The 21,545-nt window shown below is 51.3% G+C and overlaps 1 protein-coding gene across 3 annotated transcripts in view; it reads left to right on the top strand.

Moving 5' to 3' along the window:
• PIWIL1 (piwi like RNA-mediated gene silencing 1) overlaps positions 1 to 21,545 on the top strand; it is a 394,474-nt gene that overhangs the window by 7,659 nt on the left and 365,270 nt on the right. For all 3 annotated transcript variants that reach the window (XM_056533540.1, XM_056533559.1, XM_056533548.1), the window contains exon 2: positions 18,178 to 18,261. In XM_056533540.1, coding sequence (XP_056389515.1) covers positions 18,187 to 18,261 — 75 coding nt within the window. In that variant the 5' untranslated portion in view covers positions 18,178 to 18,186. The remainder of the gene's footprint in view (positions 1 to 18,177; positions 18,262 to 21,545) is intronic.

Here is a 21,545-nt window from a genome sequence, read left to right as displayed (position 1 = left end):
CCCCACAGGTGTTTGATAAATGTTTATTAAGTGGGATGTGAAAAGGAAAAATTTGATTTTTTTTACACTAAAATGCTGGGGTTTCCCCAAATTTTTCATTTTCACAAATGATAAAAGGAGAAAATGTCACTGTAAATTTGTAAGTACATTTTTTTGGAGTAAGGACATACATCATATACCATACCCGGTCTCAGAGGTGCCGGAGATCAGTCAGGGTCCTTGAGCTGTGTATTTCTCCTATGGAGCCGGAACAGTGGGACCCCCCCCCCTCAAGGGGCATTACATGGGGTAAATAACTGGGGTACACTAAATAACTAAAATGGGGTACAGTGGGACATAACATTTTAAAACGGGTTATGTTCCCAGAATGATGATCCAGAGCATAGCCAAAACTAAAAAATATGTCCACCCCAAACCCTTTGCTCTGAATCATCATTCTGGGAATGTGATGTGTGTGGTCGTCCCTAGCCTGTTGCCTCAAATGCGCAACCCGCTTAGGTGGAGAGAGCGCTGTGCATTTGAGGCAGCATAAAAAGTCCCCGATGATAGTGACTCAGTGACCCATGACCCATTTTTTATAAAAAATACCCCCAGAGGTCTTATCAGTTTTATTTTTTTTTTTCTAAAAAATTTTTTTGGGCAATTTAGTGGTTTTATGGGGTTAAAACTAGGGATCGACCGATATCGTTTTTTTTAGGGCCGATACCGATAATCGGTGGAGGTTAGGGCCGATAGCTGATAACTTATACCGATATTCCGGTATAAGTTATCGGCTATTTATCCGCCCTCGACACTGCTGCAGTGCATTGATTTAAAGCGGGCGCTTTAAATCAATGCACTGCAGTGGCTTTTGCGGTGCCATAGGCCGCCGCCACCACCACCCGCTTCTCTCCCCCTACCTGTCAGGGTGGACCGGGCCATCCATCCTTCCTGTAGTGTCCAGGGGCGTTCCGGGTGAACCGGTCCGGGCTGTCCTTCTTCTCCGGGGGTCCTCTTCTCCACTCCGGGCAGGCTCCGGCCTAGTACGCTGCATAGACGCCACTGCGCAGTGACGCCCGTGCGCAGCGACGCACCTGACGTCACGGCGTAGCGGCGTCTATGCAGCTACTAGGCCGGAGCCTGCCCGGAGTGGAGAAGATGACCGCCGGAGAAGGACAGCCCGGACCGGTTCACCCGGAACGCCCCCGGACACTACAGGAACGATGGGTGGCCCGGACCACCCCCATTACGGGTAAGTAAAAAATTTTTTATTGACTCGGAGGGTGGGGGAGGGGCCCGACCGGTATAGCCGTATGGGCAAAAATCCATACCAGTATACCGCCCAGCACTACGGTGGGGGGTGCGACGCGGTTCGGTGGGTCGGGGGGACGGGTGCGACGGGTCGGGGGGGGGGGCAGTCTCGGTGCGGTGGGGGCGGTGCGAGGGGCGGGGCATTATCGGCTTGTCGGCAAGGTAATTGCCGATACCGATAATGCCCAAAATCGTGATTATCGGCCGATAATATCGGCCATACCCATAATCGGTCGATCCCTAGTTAAAACTTGGAATGTACTCTGAACTTGGTACATTAGGGTCAAATTGTGGAAAATTAAAATGAAGAGGGAAAATGTAGTACTCCATGGAAGTGTGATACTCCCTGAAGCAATCCTTAATGCAGAGGCCCGGCTGATCGGGGCAAGTGTCACATTGAGTGATGGTGTCCTTCCGAATCCCCCTCTTGTAACACACTCTGCATCTTTTCTGGGCTCGTCCCTTCTTTCCAGTGTGGGGGATCTCACCTGGAAAGTGTTGGCCTGGGACGATCCTGGCACCTATATTTCCAGTTCCTTTGGAAGTCCGGCCTGCTCTTTCCCGGTCGCCAATGATCTGGACCTTTAGGACTTCTTGGAACTGGAGGAATGTCCCTGTGTTGCCAACGTACTGGCACAGTACAAAAGAGTTGTACATGGCAACCTGTACCATGTAGACCGCAACTTTCTTGTACCATACCCGTGTTTTCCGCATGGCGTTATATGGCTTGAGGACTTGATCAGAAAGATCAACTCCCCCCCATATACCGATTGTAGTCCAGAATACAATCGGGCTTGAGGACCGTTGTTGTGGTACCTCGCACAGGGACAGGTGAGCTGCCGTTACCATGAATAGTGGTCAGCATAAGGACATCCCTCTTATCCTTATACTTGACCAGCAACAGGTTTTCATGGGTAAGGGCACGGGACTCACCCTTGGGAATAGGTGTCTTAACAAAATTTAGAGGGAGGCCTCTCTGGTTTTTCCGCACGGTCCCACAAGCGGACGTCGATCTGGCGGCAAGGGATGTGAACAGAGGGATGCTGGTATAAAAGTTGTCCACGTACACGTGGTAACCCTTATCCAGCAATGGGTGCACAAGCTCCCAAACGATGCCGGGTGATTCAAACTTTTATTAGGGGAAGGGATAATTCAAAGGGTTAATGATTTTTTTACACTTTTCTTTTGCAAAATTATAGCCCCCATAGGGGGCTATAACATTGCATTTACTGATCTTTAACTGTGTTCAATGCATCTCCATAGGGATGCATTGATCAGGGTTTTTGGCAATTGATTGCTCAAGTCTGGATCTCAGGCTTGAAGCATTCAATCGGCGATTGGACTGCAGGAAGGAAGGTAAGAGACCTTCCTCTTGTAGTACAGCTGTTCGGGATGCCGCGATTTCACCGTGGCGATTCCGAACAGCTCCCTGAGCTAGCCGGGCACTTTTACTTTCACTTTTAGCCGCGTGGCTAAAGGGTTAATAGCGCGCGGCACCGGGATCAGTGCCGCACACTATTAGAGGCGGGTCCCGGCTTCACTATGACGCCGGGCCCGCCGTGATATGATGGGGGGTCACTGTGGGACCCCGCTTTATATCACGGGAGTGGGACCAAGGACGTACTCATACGTCCTTGGTCCTTAAGGGGTTAAGGGGTTAATATAGTGTTTCTTGTGTAATTAGCAGACACTTTCCCATTCACTTGCTTTTAAAATGATCAGCATAAATATGTTTAAAATGTAATGTAAATGTTCTGTTTCCTGCCACAATTGATACAGTGAGTTTAGTCTCCTCCTGACCTGGCAGGAGACTAAACTCGAAGTGCTTCTCTGCACTGATCTTGATTGACAGCGGCACAGAGTGTCAGGTCTTCTATTCATCACAGCTCCAAGAATGTAAGGGCAGACATGATCCCCCAGCAGGCATCAGTGATGTCATGCCTGCTGGGAAATGTCCACTTTCTCCTGTTAGGAGATTGCACTATGTGAGCAAGAATAAAGGTATGATACGCAGCTTTTTAACTCCTTGGGGACGGAGGGCGTACCTATACGCCCTCAGCCAACTCCCTTTCTATATAGCGGGTCGGGCCCAGCCGGTGCATTGCCGTAGAATGAGATTTGCCATAGAATGAGATGCTCCGCCTCCATCACATCCTATTGGCTCACTCTTGTCACGTGACATATTTAAACGTCACGCAGCGATGCGCACAGCAGTGTCAGTTTGGCTATCACACGGAGAGGATCTCCTCTCCCTGTGATAGCTGAAGCTGCACGGAGCTCTCATGGCCTCTGTGGCCCGACAGAAGTTCACACATGTACGCATGTACACATGTACACATGTACTGGCCCAGATGTTGCAGAACTACAACTCCCAGCATGCCTGGACAGTTTTGGCATACTGGGAATTGTAGTTTTGCAACATCTGGAAGGGCACAGATTGGGAACCACTGTATTAGTGGTCTGCAAACTGTAGTCCTCCAGGTGTTGCAAAACTACAACTCCCAGCATGCTGGGAGTTGTAGTTCGGCAACATCTGGCTCTAAAGATGTTGCCGAACTACTATTTCCAGCATGCCTGAGAATGTTTGGGAGTTGTGGTTTTGCAACAACTTAAGGCACACTGGGAAACATTGTCTGTTTCCTAACTTAGTGTTTCCCAACCCGTGTGCCTCCAGCTGTTGCAAAACTATAACTACCAGCATGCACTGATAGACTGTGCATGCTGGGAGCTGTAGTTTTGCAACAGCTGTAGGTCCCCCCTCCCCCTGTGTACATTCACATGGGCAGGGGGGGCAGGGGGCTTACAGTGAGTATCAGGCTGCAAGTTTGCGATGCAGCAAATTTTGCGCGGCAGCTCAAACTCGCAGCTGGAAACACGCTGTAACCCCCTGTCCATGTGACTAAACCCTAAAAACACTACACTACACTAACACAAAATAAAATAAAAAGTAGAAATCACTACATATGCACATACCCCTACACAGCCCCCCTCCCCTCCCCAATAAAAATGAAAAACGTCTGGTACGCCACTGTTTCCAAAATGGAGCCTCCAGCTGTTGCAAAACAACAACTCCCAGTATTGCTGGACAGCCGTTGACTGTCCAGGCATCCTGGGAGTTTTGCAACAGCTGGAGGCACCCTGTTTGGGAATCACTGGCGTAGAATACCCCTATGTCCACCCCTATGCAAATCCTTAATTCAGGCCTCAAATGCACATGGCGCTCTCACTTTGGAGCCCTGTCGTATTTCAAGGCAACAGTTTAGGGTCACATATGGGGTATCGCCGTACTCGGGAGAAATTGCCTAACAAATATTGGGGGGGCTTTTTCTCCTTTCACCCCTTATGAAAAGGTGAAGTTGGGGTCTACACCAGCATGTTAGTGTAAAAAAATACATTTTTTACACTAACATGCTGGTGTTGCCCTATACTTTTCATTTTGACAAGAGGTAAAAGGGAAAAAAGCCCCCCAAAATTTGTAATGCAATTTCTCCCGACTACGGAGATACCCCATATGTGGGCGCAAAGTGCTCTGGGGGCGCACAACAAGGCCCAGAAGGGAGAGTGCACCATGTAAATTTGAGGTGATTTGCACAGGGGTGGCTGATTGTTACAGCGGTTTTGACAAGCCAAAACGTGGTCGACCGCGTTTTGCCTACAGTCGGGAAAAAGCATACGGCCGAAAAAGCAGCCGACCGGAGGCTGCGGTTCACTCCGGTCGGCTCATAGACATGCATTAAATACGGTTTCCCCTATACGGCTGAGTGCGGGTGCCACGATTAAGCCCCACCCCCCTCCTCCCAGCCGTATACGGGAACCGTAGTTACAAATCGTAGTGTGAACCCAGCCATACTCTCTCTTCTCCGCCAGCGCCTTATATGCGGCTGACAGCTGCGGTGCTGGTTTGGGCCGGACGCTCTCAGCGCTGGCTCATTTTCACTTCTCATGCAGCGCTTTATATGTGGCTAACAGCCGCAGCGCTGGTACGGGCGCTCTCAGCGCCGGTTTACTTTCATTTTCTCCGTCAGTCTCTGCCGGCGTACAGGCCGCCCGCTCTGTTCCCCCGAGTGCATATGCGGCTGACATGTGCGCTTGGGACAAGGAGCGGGCGTCATTACTGCTTCTTCTCGGCAGTTCATAGCTCCGCCCACAGCGCTGTCGGAGCTCTTCAGAGACGCGAAATAGCCTCCAATCAGCGCCCTGGGTGCGAATTTCAGTTAGGAGGGGCCTATTAGTTAGTGCCTCTGCTTCAGGCACGCCCCTCTCTCCCTATTGGCTGACACTCTAGCTGCATGGAGTCGAGTTCTCCTCTCTGCAGCTGCCTAGGGTCACAGGCTATGGTGAGAGTCCCTGTCTTTTTTTCTCATTATGTCAGTACCCAGAGCTGTTCCTCCCTCTAAACAGTATCCTGGAACGTCAGTGACTTATTTTGCCTGTAGGCACTGTAATACCAAGATGCCTGGCTCTGCTGAGCCCACTTGCCCTGCCTGCTCCACTGCTCTCCCAGACCCCCTAGTGCCCTTTCGGTTCCGGTGGATTCAGCCGCTCCACCAGCCTGGGTTTCTTCCCTGACCCGGTATATGGCTGACTTGACACAAGTCTCCCGTTCGGTGGCTGAGGCCTCCCGGGACGTGGTGTCCGCTTTGAAGGGGTCTACCCTGTGCAGGGCCTCTGAGAGGGCCAGCTCCTCATCTCCACATACTTCACGCTCTCATAAGCGTACTAGAGGTGCCTTGTCTGACTCTTCCATTGAGTCAGATAGACGTGGGCGTTCCCCTCGTGGGTCCCACCCCCCCGCCATCTGGGCACAAACGTCGCTCCTCCAGAGGACTTTCTCGGAGTCGCTGCTCTGCCACGCCAGAGCCGCGTACCCGGTCAGGGTCGCCCCCCTCCAGGACTGCCTCTACTCGTTTACATTCTCCTGGTGAACTGGCGGACGGGGCTTCCGAGCTGGCATCTGACTCAGAGGACTGCTCGGATTCAGTTGAAACGGTGTACTCATTGGTGACAGCCATAAGAGACACTTTTCACTTAGAGGACCCAGGACCTTCGGATGTCACTCCAGGAGTATCCTTTCATCGTATTAAGCCAGCACCTCAAAGGTTCAGCTCTCACGCTGAATTTGACGACATTCTGGAATCCGCATGGAAACATCCAGACAAGAGGTTCCCGGGAATCAAGACGATTCAAGAACGTTATCCATTTGACAAGGACTTTGTCACTAAGGTGATTTCCCCTCCCTCTGTGGATCCACCAATCTCCTGGATCTCTAAGGCGACTACACTGCCACTGGCAGATGCCGCTGTTCAAGGATTCCACAGACAAGAAGGTAGAATCCTTAGCGAAGTTTGCCTCTGAAGCAGCTGGCTCTTCTCTTCTTCCCATATTCGCCTCGACATGGGCATGGCCATGTCGGAGTGGTGCCAAGAGCTCCATCAGGATATCTTAGCGGGATCCCCCCCAGAGGATCTATCTGTCCTAGCTCTCCAATGCTCTAAATCTGGGGACTTCCTGTGCGCAGCTTCCAGGCAGTCAGGCCGTTGTCCTGCCTTTGCTGTGGATCACCTAGCGGCTCTCCGCCGCTCTATGTGGCTTAAAGCTTGGAATGCGGATGCTGCTTCCAAAAGGTCTCTCACTGTGCTTCCTTTTACGGGTGGCCGTCCTTTCGGCAAGCGCCTTGATGAGGTTATCTCTGAGGCGACGGGTGGTAAGAGTTCCTTGTTGCCTCAAAATAAGGCTCGCCCTACTTCCCAAAGGAAGTCTTCTTCCTTTCAGACCTTTGGCTCCAGCAAAGGGTCCGGGCAGGCGCCTTCACGGGACAGGAAGGCTCCCTCGTTCCGGGCGCGCCCGTCTTGGAAGTCGGACTCCAACCAGTACGACCGTTTTGCGCCCAAATCAGGCAACCGCAAACCCACTTCGGCACGAAGTGGGCTCCCACCCGCGGCTTTTTTCTCGGCTGGGAGGTCGTCTCTTATTTTTTTCGAGACATCTGGACCTTGGGTTAGGGACGTGGTGTCCAACGGTTACCGAATCGAATTTGCCTCCCTTCCGGGGGATTGCTTTTTTCGATCCCGGGCCCCCGATCGCTTTCTATGGCGAAGCAATTTCGAGAGGCGCTCCAGTCTCTGCTTCTCCAGGGGGTTATCATTCCCGTTCCTCCAGGGGAACGGTTCCGGGGTTTCTATTCCAATCTTTTTGTGGTTCCCAAGAAGGACGGTTCTGTGCGACCAATCCTAGACCTCAAGCGTCTCAACCGTCTCTTCTCTTCCATCACTTCTGAATGGAATCTCTCCTTTCGGTGGTGGCGTCCCTGGAACAAAGGGAGTTTCTTTCATCGGTGGACATCAAGGATGCCTACCTCCATGTGCCAATATTTCCAGACCATCATCGGTACCTCCGCTTTGCGGTTCCGGAGGGGCATTATCATTTCGTAGCCCTCCCCTTCGGTCTGGCCTCGGCTCCTCGGGTATTTTACCAAGATCCTTGCGCCAGTGATGGGCCTGTTACAGTTGAGGGGAGGCTCGGTGATACCCTACCTGGACGACCTTCTCATCAAGGCTCCAACCAGAGCCCAGACTCTGGAGAATGTGGACGTCACTCTCCACACTCTGGATCACTTCGGGTGGATGGTCAATCGGGACAATTCAGTCCTCTGTCCTACCCAGTCTATAACCTTCTTGGGACTTCGCCTCGACACGGCCTCTGCCGAATTTGCCTCCCGCCGGACAATCGTCTGGCGCTTCTGTCGGGGTCCGCTCCTTTCGGACCCAGGTCAGTCCCCATCCGCACTTGTATGGAAGTCCTGGGTCAGATGGTGGCAACTATTGAGGCTGTACCCCTTGCCCAGTTTCTCTACCGCTCCCTTCAACTGGCAATTCTCCAATTCTCTCTCGACGGGACAGGTCTCCTCTGTCCCTCAATCGTCAGTTTGTTCTCCCTCGCTGGGTCCGTCAGTCTCTGCTCTGGTGGTTCCGCCCCCCCTTCTTCTCCAAGGGCGGTCATTTCTTTCCCTTCACTGGCAGGTAGTTACAACGGATGCCAGCCTGTCGGGCTGGGACGGCATGTCAGGGATTGGACGGTTCAGGGACTCTGGTCTCCCCGAGAGACCCTTCTTCCGATGAACATATTGGAATTACGGGCGATTCTTCTTTGTCTTCTTCATTAGGAGTCCCGGCTTCAGTTACGTCCTGTCCGCGTCCCGTCGGACAACGCCACGGCCGTGGCGTACATAAATCGACAAGGCGGCACTCGCTGCTCGGCAGCCATGGCCGAGGTGACCAGGATTCTCCTCTGGGCGGAAAGCAAGTCCCGGGACCCTCAGGCTCTGCCGTGGCGCCCTAGTGTTTCCTTGGGCGGGGTTGCCCTACCCTATCTGTTCCCTCCCCTTCCGCTCCTTCCCAGGGCTCTGAGAAAGCTCAAAACAGAGGGCGTCCCCGCGATTCTGGTAGCTCCAGATTGGCCCTGGAGGTCATGGTACGCCGACGTATTCAGGCTCTTGGACAACGCTCCACTGCGCCTTCTGCTCCGTTCGGACCTGCTCTCTCAGGGTCCTCCTTGCCACCCCAATTTACAGTCGCTTTTGACGGCGTGGCGGTTGAGACCGCGGTTTTGAGGGCCCGCGGGTTCTCTTCCCAAGTCATTCACACCATGCTCAGGGCTTGAAGCCCTCCTCCGCAAGAATTTACCACCGTATTTGGTGGTCTTATTTTCGCTGGTCTGCAGCTCAGAACTTATCCCCTGTAACCTTCTCGGTTCCCCGTCTTCTCTCCTTTTTGCAGTCTGGTTTGGAACTGGGGTTGTCTCTCAGTTCCCTTATAGGTCAGGTTTCGGCCCTTGCTATTCTTTTCCAGCAGCCTCTGGCTTCTAATTCTCATATCCGGACCTTCCATCAAGGAGTGGCGCATGCTGTTCCTCCTTATCGGTCACCCTCTCCCCCTTGGGACTTGAATCTGGTTCTGAGCGCCCTCCATGGGGAACCCTTTGAGCCCCTTAGAGAGGTGTCTCTCCGTCTCCTTTCTTGGAAAGGGGCGTTTCTTGTTGCTATCACCTCCATCCGGAGGGGGTCTTAATTGGCAGCTCTCTCCTGCCGTTCTCCGTTTCTGGTGATCCACCAGGACAAGGTTGTTTTCCGGCCAGATCCTTCCTTTTTGCCTAAGGTGGTTTCGGCCTTTCATCTCAATGAGGACATTGTCTCATCATAAGGAGCGCTTACTATACAAGCTGGATGTAGTTCGGGCTGTTCGGTCTTATCTCTCCATCACTTCTTCGTTTCGTCAGTGTGATTCCTTTTTCGTCCTTACGGAAGCTCGTCGTAGGGGACAGTCTGCTTCCAAGGCCACCATTTCTCGGTGGATTCGGTCCGCCATTTCGGAAGCCTATCGCTGTAAGGGGAAGATTCCTCCTTTCAGGGTTGTGGCTCATTCTACCCGTTCTGTTGGGGCATCCTTTGCTCTCCAGAATAGAGCCTCGGCCTCGCAGATTTGCAAGGCGGCTTCCTGGTCGTCTTTGCACACTTTCTCGAGGTTCTACCAAGTTCATACCTTCGCATCGGCTGATGCTAGTCTGGCCCGTAAAGTGTTGCAGGCAGAAGTGGTACGGCCGTCTGCCTGACTGCTTATCTGCCCACCCAAGGTACGGCTTTGGTACGTCCCACGGTCTGTGTCCCCCAATGGAGCCGATAGAGAAAAGGAGACTGTTTACTTGCCATAAAATCTCTTTCTCATAGGATCCATTGGGGGACACAGCTCCCGCCCTTTTTTGGGGTTTCCTTTGGTTCTCTGTCTGAGGGTGTGTTCAGTTATGATTTTCTCTTCCTGGTTCTCGGACAGTTTGGGTTTTCTTTGACCTGTTGGTCCTCTCCTATTGTTCTGGAACTTAAACTGATTACCTCAGGGCCTGAAGGCGGGTATATCCTGCTGGGAGGAGCCGACTTTTTTTATTACCATGGTGTCACACCTCCTAGAGACAGCAGCATACACCCACGGTCTGTGTCCCCCAATGGATCCTTCGAGAAAGAGATTTTACGGTAAGTAGACAAAAATTTCCTTTTTCCGGCCAAATTTAACATAAATTTGTCAAACACCTGTGTTACGCCGAGCGCTCCGGGTCCCCGCTCCTCCCCGGAGCGCTCGCAGCGTTCTCTCATTCGCAGCGCCCCGGTCAGACCTGCTGACCGGGTGCGCTGCGATATTACTCCCAGGCGGGATGCGATTCGCGATGCGGGACGCGCCCGCTCGCGATGCGCATCTCGGCTCCCGTACCTGACCCGTTCCCCGTCTGTGTTGTCCCGGCGCGCGCGGCCCCGGGTCTCTGCCATTTAAAGGGCCGCTGCGCCACTGATTGGCACAGCAGGCCTAATCAGTATTCTCACCTGTGCACTCCCTATTTATACCTCACTTCCCCTGCACTCCCTCGCCGGATCTTGTTGCCATTGTGCCAGTGAAAGCGTTTCCTTGTGTGTTCCTAGCCTGTGTTCCAGACCTCCTGCCGTTGCCCCTGACTACGATCCTTGCTGCCTGCCCTGACCTTCTGCTACGTCCGACCTTGCTCTTGTCTACTCCCTTGTACCGCGCCTATCTTCAGCAGTCAGAGAGGTTGAGCCGTTGCTGGTGGATACGACCTGGTTGCTACCGCCGCTGCAAGACCATCCCGCTTTGCGGCGGGCTCTGGTGAATACCAGTAGCAACTTAGAACCGGTCCACCAGCACGGTCCACGCTAATCCCTCTCTGGCACAGAGGATCCACCTCCAGCCAGCCGAATCGTGACAGTAGATCCGGCCCTGGATCCCGCTGAAGTCCCACTGCCAGTTGTCGTCGACCTCACCACGGTGGTCGCCCAGCAGTCGCAACAGATAGTGCAACAAGGCCACCAGCTGTCTCAACTGACCGTGATGCTACAGCAGCTACTACCACAACTCCAGCAACAATCTCCTCCGCCAGCTCCTGCACCTCCTCCGCAGCGAGTGGCCGCTTCCGGCCTACGATTATCCTTGCCGGATAAATTTGATGGGGACTCTAAGTTTTGCCGTGGCTTTCTTTCGCAATGTTCCCTGCACTTGGAGATGATGTCGGACCAGTTTCCTACTGAAAGGTCTAAGGTGGCCTTCGTAGTCAGCCTTCTGTCTGGGAAAGCTCTGTCATGGGCCACACCGCTCTGGGACCGCAATGACCCCGTCACTGCCTCTGTACACTCCTTCACGGAGATTCGAAGTGTCTTTGAGGAACCTGCCCGAGCCTCTTCTGCTGAGACTGCCCTGCTGAACCTGGTCCAGGGTAATTCTTCTGTTGGCGAGTATGCCATCCAATTCCGTACTCTTGCCTCCGAATTATCCTGGAATAATGAGGCCCTCTGCGCGACCTTTAAAAAAGGCCTATCCAGCAACATTAAAGATTTCCTAGCGCACGAGAAATTCCTGCTAACCTGCATGAACTTATTCACCTGGCCACCCGCATTGACATGCGTTTTTCCGAAAGGCGTCAGGAGCTCCGCCAGGATATGGACTTTGTTCGCACGAGGCGTTTTCTCTCCCCGGCTCCTCTCTCCTCTGGTCCTCTGCAATCCGTTCCTGTGCCTCCCGCCGTGGAGGCTATGCAAGTTGACCGGTCTCGCTTGACACCTCAAGAGAGGACACGACGCCGCATGGAGAATCTGTGCCTGTACTGTGCCGGTACCGAACACTTCTTGAAGGATTGTCCTATCCGTCCTCCCCGCCTGGAAAGACGTACGCTGACTCCGCACAAAGTTGAGGCAGTTCTTGATGTCAACTATGCTTCTCCACGCCTTACTGTGCCTGTGCGGATATCTTCTTCTACCTTCTCCTTCTCTACTATGGCCTTCTTGGATTCCGGATCTGCAGGAAATTTTATTTTGGCCTCGCTCATCAACAGGTTCAACATCCCGGTGACCAGTCTCGCCAGACCCCTCTACATCAATTCTGTTAACAATGAAAGATTGGACTGTACCGTGCGTTACCGCACGGAACCTCTCCTAATGTGCATCGGACCTCATCACGAAAATTTTTTATTTTTGGTCCTCTCCAACTGCACTTCCGAAATTCTTCTTGGATTACCGTGGCTTCAACGCCATTCCCCAACCCTTGATTGGTCCACAGGAGAAATCAAGAATTGGGGTACTTCTTGTCTCAAGGACTGTCTTAAACCGGTTTCCAGTACTCCCTGCCGTGACCCTGTGGTTCCCCCTGTAACCGGTCTTCCTAAGGCTTATATGGACAATGCTGACGTGTTCTGCAAAAAGCAAGCTGAGACTTTACCTCCTCACAGGCCTTATGACTGTCCTATTGACCTCCTCCCGGGTACTACTCCACCCCGGGGCAGAATCTATCCTCTGTCTGCTCCAGAGACTCTTGCCATGTCAGAGTACATCCAGGAAAATTTAAAAAAGGGGTTTATCCGCAAATCCTCCTCTCCTGCCGGAGTTGGATTTTTTTTTGTGTCCAAAAAAGATGGCTCCCTACGTCCTTGCATTGATTACCGCGGACTTAATAAAATCACGTTAAAGAACCGCTACCCCCTACCTCTTATCTCGGAACTCTTTGATCGCCTACAAGGTGCCCACATCTTTACCAAACTGGACTTAAGAGGTGCTTATAATCTCATCCGCATCAGGGAGGGGGACGAATGGAAGACTGCATTTAACACCAGAGATGGACACTTTGAGTATCTGGTCATGCCCTTTGGCCTGTGCAACGCCCCTGCCGTCTTCCAAGACTTGTTGTGGTTTATCTGGACGATATTCTGATTTTTTTCTGCCAACTTAGAAGAACACCGCCAGCATGTCCGGATGGTTCTTCAGAGACTTCGAGACAATCAACTTTATGCCAAAATGGAGAAATGTCTCTTTGAATGTCAATCTCTTCCTTTCCTAGGATACTTGGTTTCTGGCCAGGGACTACAAATGGACCCAGATAAGCTAGCTGCTGTATTAGATTGGCCACGCCCCTCCGGACTCCGTGCTATCCAAAGTTTTTTGGGGTTCGCCAATTATTACAGACAATTGATTCCACATTTTTCCACTATTGTGGCTCCTATCGTGGCTTTAACCAAGAAAAATGCCAATCCCAAGTCCTGGTCTCCCCAAGCGGAAGACGCATTTAAACATCTCAAGTCTGCCTTTTCTTCGGCTCCTGTGCTCTCCAGACCTGACCCATCTAAACCCTTTCTATTGGAGGTAGATGCCTCCTCAGTGGGAGCTGGAGCTGTCCTTCTACAAAAAAATTCTTCCGGGCATGCTCTTACTTGTGGTTTTTTTTCTAGGACCTTCTCTCCGGCGGAGAGAAACTACTCCATCGGGGATCGAGAACTACTGGCCATTAAATTGGCGCTTGAGGAATGGAGGCATCTGCTGGAGGGATCAAAATTTCCAGTTATCATATACACTGATCACAAGAATCTCTCCTATCTCCAGTCTGCCCAACGGCTGAACCCTCGCCAGGCCAGGTGGTCGTTGTTCTTTGCCCGTTTTAACTTTGAAATTCATTTTCACCCTGCCGACAAGAACATTAGGGCCGATGCCCTCTCTCGTTCCTCGGATGCCTCTGAAGTAGAGCTCTCTCCGCAACACATCATTCCTCCTGACTGTCTGATCTCCTCTTCTCCAGCCTCCATCAGGCAAACTCCTCCAGGGAAGACCTTCGTTTCTCCACGCCAGCGTCTCGGGAATTTCAAATGGGGACACTCCTCCCACCTCGCAGGCCATGCGGGCATCAAAAAATCCTTGCAACTCATCTCTCGTTTTTATTGGTGGCCGACTCTGGAGACGGATGTTGTTGATTTTGTGCGGGCCTGTACTGTCTGTGCCCGGGATAAGACTCCTCGCCAGAAGCCTGCTGGTCTCCTTCATCCTCTGCCTGTCCCCGAACAGCCTTGGTCACTGATTGGTATGGACTTTATCACAGACTTACCCCCATCCCGTGGCAACACAGTTGTTTGGGTGGTCGTTGATCGATTTTCCAAGATGGCACATTTTATTCCTCTTCCTCGTCTTCCTTCAGCGCCTCAGTTAGCAAAAAATTTTTTGTACACATTTTTCGTCTTCACGGTTTGCCCACGCAGATCGTCTCGGATAGAGGCGTCCAATTCGTGTCTAAATTCTGGAGGGCCCTCTGTAAACAGCTCAAGATTAAACTAAACTTCTCTTCTTCTTATCATCCCCAATCCAATGGGCAAGTAGAAAGAATTAATCAGGTCCTGGGTGACTATTTACGGCATTTTGTTTCCTCCCGCCAGGATGACTGGGCAGATCTTCTACCATGGGCCGAATTCTCATACAACTTCAGAATCTCTGAGTCTTCTGCTAAGTCCCCATTTTTCGTGGTGTACGGCCGTCACCCTCTTCCCCCCCTCCCTACCCCCTTGCCCTCTGGTTTGCCCGCTGTGGATGAAGTGACTCATGATCTTTCCACCATATGGAAAGAGACCCAAAATTCTCTTTTACAGGCTTCATCCCGGATGAAAAGATTTGCTGATAAGAAAAGAAGAACTCCCCCCATTTTTGCTCCCGGAGACAAGGTATGGCTCTCCGCTAAATATGTCCGCTTTCGTGTCCCCAGTTACAAACTGGGACCACGCTATCTTGGTCCTTTCAAAGTCTTGTGCCAGATTAACCCTGTCTCTTACAAACTCCTTCTTCCTCCTTCTCTTCGTATTCCCAATGCCTTCCATGTCTCTCTCCTTAAACCACTCATCATTAACCGCTTCTCTCCCAAACTTGTTTCTCCCACTCCTGTTTCCGGTTCTTCTGACGTCTTCTCCGTGAAGGAGATTCTGGCCTCCAAGACGGTCAGAGGAAAAAAAAATTTTGGGGTGGATTGGGAGGGCTGTGGCCCAGAAGAGAGATCCTGGGAACCTGAGGACAACATCCTGGACAAAAGTCTTATCCTCAGGTTCTCGGGCTCCAAAAAGAGGGGGAGACCCAAGGGGGGGGGGGTACTGTTACGCCGAGCGCTCCGGGTCCCCGCTCCTCCCAGGAGCGCTCGCAGCGTTCTCTCATTCGCAGCGCCCCGGTCAGACCTGCTGACCGGGTGCGCTGCGATATTACTCCCAGCCGGGATGCGATTCGCGATGCGGGACGCGCCCGCTCGCGATGCGCATCTCGGCTCCCGTACCTGACCCGTTCCCCGTCTGTGTTGTCCCGGCGCGCGCGGCCCCGCTCCTTAGGGCGCGCGCGCCGGGTCTCTGCCATTTAAAGGGCCGCTGCGCCACTGATTGGCGCAGCAGGCCTAATCAGTATTCTCACCTGTGCACTCCCTATTTATTCCTCACTTCCCCTGCACTCCCTCGCCGGATCTTGTTGCCATTGTGCCAGTGAAAGCGTTTCCTTGTGTGTTCCTAGCCTGTGTTCCAGACCTCCTGCCGTTGCCCCTGACTACGATCCTTGCTGCCTGCCCTGACCTTCTGCTACGTCCGACCTTGCTCTTGTCTACTCTCTTGTACCGCGCCTATCTTCAGCAGTCAGAGAGTTTGAGCCGTTGCTGGTGGATACGACCTGGTTGCTACCGCCGCTGCAAGACCATCCCGCTTTGCGGCGGGCTCTGGTGAATACCAGTAGCAACTTAGAACCGGTCCACCAGCACGGTCCACGCCAATCCCTCTCTGGCACAGAGGATCCACCTCCAGCCAGCCGAATCGTGACAACCTGTGAGGTGTTAAGGATCACTATACACCTTGTTATGATCCATGAGGTGTGTAGTTTTCAAAATGGGGTTACATATGGATTTTTTTTTTGTTTTCATGTCAGATCCGCTGTAACCAGCAGCCACCCCTGTGCAAATCACCAGTTTAGACCTCAAATGTACATGGTGTGCTTTCACTCCTGAGCTTTGTTGTGCGCCCACAGAACACTTTACATCCACATATGGGGTATTTCCATATTCAGGAGAAATTGTGTTACAAATTTTGGGGGTCTTTTTTTTCCTTTTACCTCTTATGAAAACGAGAAGTATGGGGCAACACCAGCATGTTAGTGTAAAATATTACATTTTTTTACACTAATATGCTTGTGTCGACCCCAACTTTACCTTTTCATAAGGGGTAAAAGGAGAAAAAGCCCCCCAAATTATGTAGCACAATTTCTCCCAAGTATGGAAATACCCCACATGTGGCACTAAACTGTTGCCTTAAAACAAGACAGGACTCAGGAGTGAGAGAGAGCGCCATGCGCATTTGAGGCCTAAATTAGGGATTTGCATAGGGACGGACCCGGATGTAAGCATGGCGCTTGCCTCCGCCACCAAAAAATACCCTACGTCATTGATTCCAAAACAGGGTGCCTCCAGGTGCTGCAAAACTCTCAGCTTGCCTGGACAGTCAATTGCTTTCTGGCCATGCTGGGAGTGGTTCTTTTGCAACAACTGGAGGCTCCATTTAGGAAACAGTGCTGTACGAGAAGTTTTTATTGGGGAGGGGGGTTGGGGGGAACGTCGCTCCCTGGTACTTAAGGACCCTTCGCTCCCTGGTACTTAAGGTCCCAGGGCGGGGACTGGACCAGGATGCCTGCTGAAATCATTCAGCAGACATCCCGTGACAATGCCCAGGAGGGTCATGAGACCCTCCCATGTCGGCGATCGCCGCAAATCGCCTGTCAATTCAGACTGGCGATCTGCAGCGATTCTGGGTCATACGGGTCTCCGGTACACCCAGTATAGGAATTTATTTGTATTGGTGTATGTTATAATTATTCTGTTTTGTCTATTGAAGAAAAACTAATAAAATAGAAATTGATCATTAAATCAATGAACTACAGCGGCTTCTGTGGGGCCAGAGTCCCGCTGCCGCCACTGCCCGATTCCCTCCCCCATCCCTGTTTTTATAGTTGCCTGGGGATCATGCTTCTTCACTGTCAGTGCACAGTGACAGCTCGGGACGCCGCCAGCGCCTGAAGGAGCGTGGACCCCAGGACAGTTAACTATAAAATCAGGGATGGGGGTGGGAATTGGCCAGCGGCGGCAGAGGGATTCTGGCCCCAGGAGAGGCAACTATAAAACGGGGGATGGGGGAGGGAATCTGGCAGTGGCAGCGGGACTCTGGTCCCACAGAAGCCGCTGCAGTTCATTTAAAGCGCCCGCTTTATATCATTGATCTGCAGCAGCTTTTGAGAGGCCAGAAACAGTTTATCAGGGTATACATGCACACACGCACCCTCATTTTAACAATGATATTCGGGTGAAAAAAACTTTTTTTTTAAAACACATTTTCCTTGGAAAAATGACTGTGCATGTTATAGGCTGGTGCGTGGTATGGTATTTTACACTTTTTAAGTCCCCATAGGTGACTATTTATAGCAATCATTAGACTTCTAATACTGTTAAGTGCTATGCATAGGCATAGCACTAATCAGTATTAGTGGCAATCTACTTTCCAACTGACCAGAGAAAAAGATGCCGGGAGGACTGAAGGAAGCAGGTGAGGGGACCTCCATCTGCCATCTTGGCTGATCTGATCCCCGCGGCCATGCTGCCATACCCCTTAGAAGTGTGGCATTGATCTTTATTGATCATGGCATATGAGGGGTTAATGGCGGACATCAGCACGATCGCTGATGTCCGCCAATACCACCATTTCGGTCCTGGCATCATGTGCAGGATGTAAATGTATGTCCTGGTGCACGAAGTACCAGCCCATTAGGACATACATTTATGTCTGTTGTCCTTAAGGAGTTAAAATGGGCTGTGTCCTTAAGGGGTTAAAAAATAGGAAAAGGAGGGCAATTCAAACTTTTATTAGGTAAGGGGCTTATTCATATTTCTTTTACCTTTTTGTGAGAAATTTTTGGGAATATACTATAAAATCTGATGAATACAACTTTTTGAAGAATCTGAGGTCAAATACTGTACGTTGAACCTGTTTGTCATTATTCTTGTTTATTTGTTACAGGTTTAAACCATGAGTGGCAGAGCCAGAGCAAGAGCACGCGGAAGAGCAAGGGGCCAGGAATCGACAGCACAAGCACCTGGACAGGTTAGTTACTGTAAAAAAAAAAAAAAGGGTTAGATTTATGAGCCTGTTGGAGACAAACTTAGTTCAGATTTAATTTTACCAGAGCTCATTAACCCCTTAAGGACGAGCCCTGTAAATGTACGTAGTGCACAGTGCCGTAAATGGCATTTACGGCGCAGCTTTCCAGGATCCCCGCGTCTCCGGACGTGGTGATCGGCCATCCCGGCATATCGCCCAGGGGGGTCCTGAGACCCCCCCATGTCGACGATCGCGGCAAATCGAAAGTCAATTCAGACCGGCGATTTGCGCTATTCTGGGCCAAATCGAGTCTCTGGTGACCCGGTGACCCAGAAAAAAAGGGTGAATGGGGCTGTCCGAGACAGCCCCCTTTACCCTTACCCATCAGGAGTGAGGTGGCAGGGGTGCCGCCTCACGACCACGTGATTGATCGGTCGGAACAACCAATTAATCACGACCCTGCTGGGCGGTGATTGGTACGGCGATCATGGCGGCGATTGAGGCCGACGGGGGTCTCCTATCTTGCCCTGGTCAGGCGGGGGTCCCCTGGTGTGTGGTGGTGGCGACAGGAGCAGCAGGATCGGTCCCGGCGGCAGGACACAGCACGGCGGTCCCCGCTGCAGGATAACACAGGAGGTGAGGCCTCTTCACTTCCTGCTGTTGCTTAGTCTCAACTCGCAGCATGCAAAGCCAAAGGGCATGCTGGAAGTTGTAGTTTTGCAACAGCTGGAGTTCCAACTACAACTCCCAGCATGCCCTTTGGTAGTCTGTGCATGCTGGGAGTTGTAGTTATGCAACAGCTGGAGGAACATTTTTTCTATGAAAAAGTGTTCATCCAGCTGTTGCATAATTGCAACTCCCAGCATGCATTTACAGCCAAAGGGCATGCTGGGAGATGTTGCAGTGTGCCTCCAGCTGTTGCAAAACTATAACTTTCAGCATGCCCTTCGGCTGTCAATGCATGCTGAGAGTTGCAGTTTTGCAACAGCTGGAGGCACATTGATTGTGAAACAGAGTTTGTGTCCTCAGTGTTTCGCAACCAGTGTGCCTCCAGCTGTTGCAAAAATACAACTCCCAGCATGCACTAGGAGATCGTACATGCTGGGAGTTCTAGTTTTGAAACAGTTAAGTAACAAACTGTGTTTTGCAACCAGTGTGCCTCCAGCTGTTGCATAACTACAACCCCCAGCATGTACGGACAGCCAAAGGGCATGCTGGGAGTTTTAGTTTTGCAACAGCTGAAGGTTTACAGGTTTACACGGGTGGGGGTTTACATTGAGTTTCTAGCTCAAACTCCCAGCGGGAAACTAGCTGTGAACCCCCGCCTGTGTGAATGTACCCTAAAAACACTACACTAAACACTACAGCTACTCAAAATAAAAAGTAAAACACAACATATACACATACACAGTCCCCCCCCCCCCCCCAATAAAAATGAAAAACCTCTGGTACAGCACGGTTTCCAAAACATGGTATCCAGCTGTGGCAAAACAACAACTCCCAGTATTACCACACAGCTAGAGGCACCCTGTTTGGGAAACACTGCTGTAGGGTAATTTTAGTATCGGAGGCAAGTGTCATTCTTGCATCCGGTCCATCCCTATGCAAATCCATAATTTAGGCCTCAAATGTTCATGGCGCTCTCACTTCAGAGCCCTGTTGTATTTCAGGGCAACAGTTTAGGGCCACTTATGGGGTATTCCCGTACTCGGGAGAAGTTACATAACAAATTTTGTGGGCTTTTTCTCCTTTTACCCCTTATGAAAAAGTAAAGTTGGGGTCTACTCCAGCATGTTATAGTAAAAAAATTAAATTCTTTACACTATCATGCTGGTGTTGCCCCATGCATATTTTCACAAGTGGTAAAAGGAAAAAAAAAGACCCCCAAAATTTGTAACACAATTTCTCCTGAGAACGGAAATACCCCATATGTGGACATAAAATGCTCTGTGGGCGCACAACAAAGCTCAGGAGTGAGGGCGCCATGTACATTTGAGGTGATTTGCACAGGGTGGCTGATCGTTACAGCGGTTCTGAAATAAGCAAAAAAATAAATAAAAAACATCCAAATGTGACCCCATTTTAGATCTTTGAAAACACACATGGCCCCCCGACTTCCATTCCAAACAAATTCTCTCTCCAAAAGCTCTATGGCGCTCCTTCTCTTCTAAGCATTGTAGTTCGCCCACAGAGCATTTTTCAAACACATATGGGGTATTTTCATGCTCAGAAAAAAAGGGGTTACAAATTTTGGGGGCCATTTTCTCCTATTACCTCTTGTAAAAATTGTAAATTTGGGAAAAAAAATGCATTTTTGTGAATTTTTTTTTCTCATTCAGCTCCATTGGGGGACACAGAAACCGTGGGTATATATTGCTGACACTAGGAGGCTGACGCTAGGCATACAAAAAAGAAGTCGGCCCCTCCGCGCAGGGTATACCCCACCTACTGCCTTAGAGACACTCAGTTTTAGCTAAGTGTCATAGGAGGCAATACGGGCCTGGAATGCTCCAGGCCTGGTCTATATTGTTATTTTTTTTGAGTTAGTGTTTAGATTTTTTCTTATTTTTTAGTTTTTTCTAGGTAGGGGCGACAGGAGCATAGCGCTGCCTGTTTCTCCACATGCGACTGAAGGGCACGGTTCCATAGAGTATGGTCCGTTAACCCTTCCTCGCCACCGGCCAGCATCAGGTTTGTACCTTGGGTCCGGGTCGCCTATTGCCTCTGCTCGCCCCGCTTAAAGAAGCCTGGCATGATGCAGAAGGCTTAGTCTGGTGAAGACTTCTGGGGAACGGACTTCTAGGGAGGTAAGTATACCTCCATAGTCAGGTGAGTATATTCCCCGGTACCCCTCTCACCCACCCCACTTCACCTAACCTAAGGCCTCTCAGTGGTTAATCATGGGAATCACCTAACCTAAGGCCCTCAAGGGTTAATCATAGGAATAATATTTAGTTCAGGGTTGGAGGGGCTCTTTTATTGTGAGGAAGGGGCATTCTTGGGGGGGGGGGGGGGGGGGGAACTGGCCACAACTGCGGCATACTTATATACCGACAGCCGTCCCCACACATGGTGAGGCAGCTGCCGGCTTCTCCGGACGGCATTCGCGGCCGTTCGGTCTGGGACCTACCCGCTTTTTCAGTCCGCGGGCGGTCTCGGCTATTATTATCTCCGGCAGCTGTCCCCGCAGTGGGAGACGGCTGCCGGCCTCACAGGGATCAGAACGGCATGTTCGGCCGGGAGCCAAGCCACTACTTTAGTCCGCAGCTTTGGCCTGGTCTCGGCCG

This window comes from Hyla sarda, chromosome 1 (assembly GCF_029499605.1).
Source record: "Hyla sarda isolate aHylSar1 chromosome 1, aHylSar1.hap1, whole genome shotgun sequence".
Taxonomy (NCBI): Eukaryota; Metazoa; Chordata; class Amphibia; order Anura; family Hylidae; genus Hyla; species Hyla sarda.
This window is presented reverse-complemented; position numbering and strand designations above follow the sequence as displayed.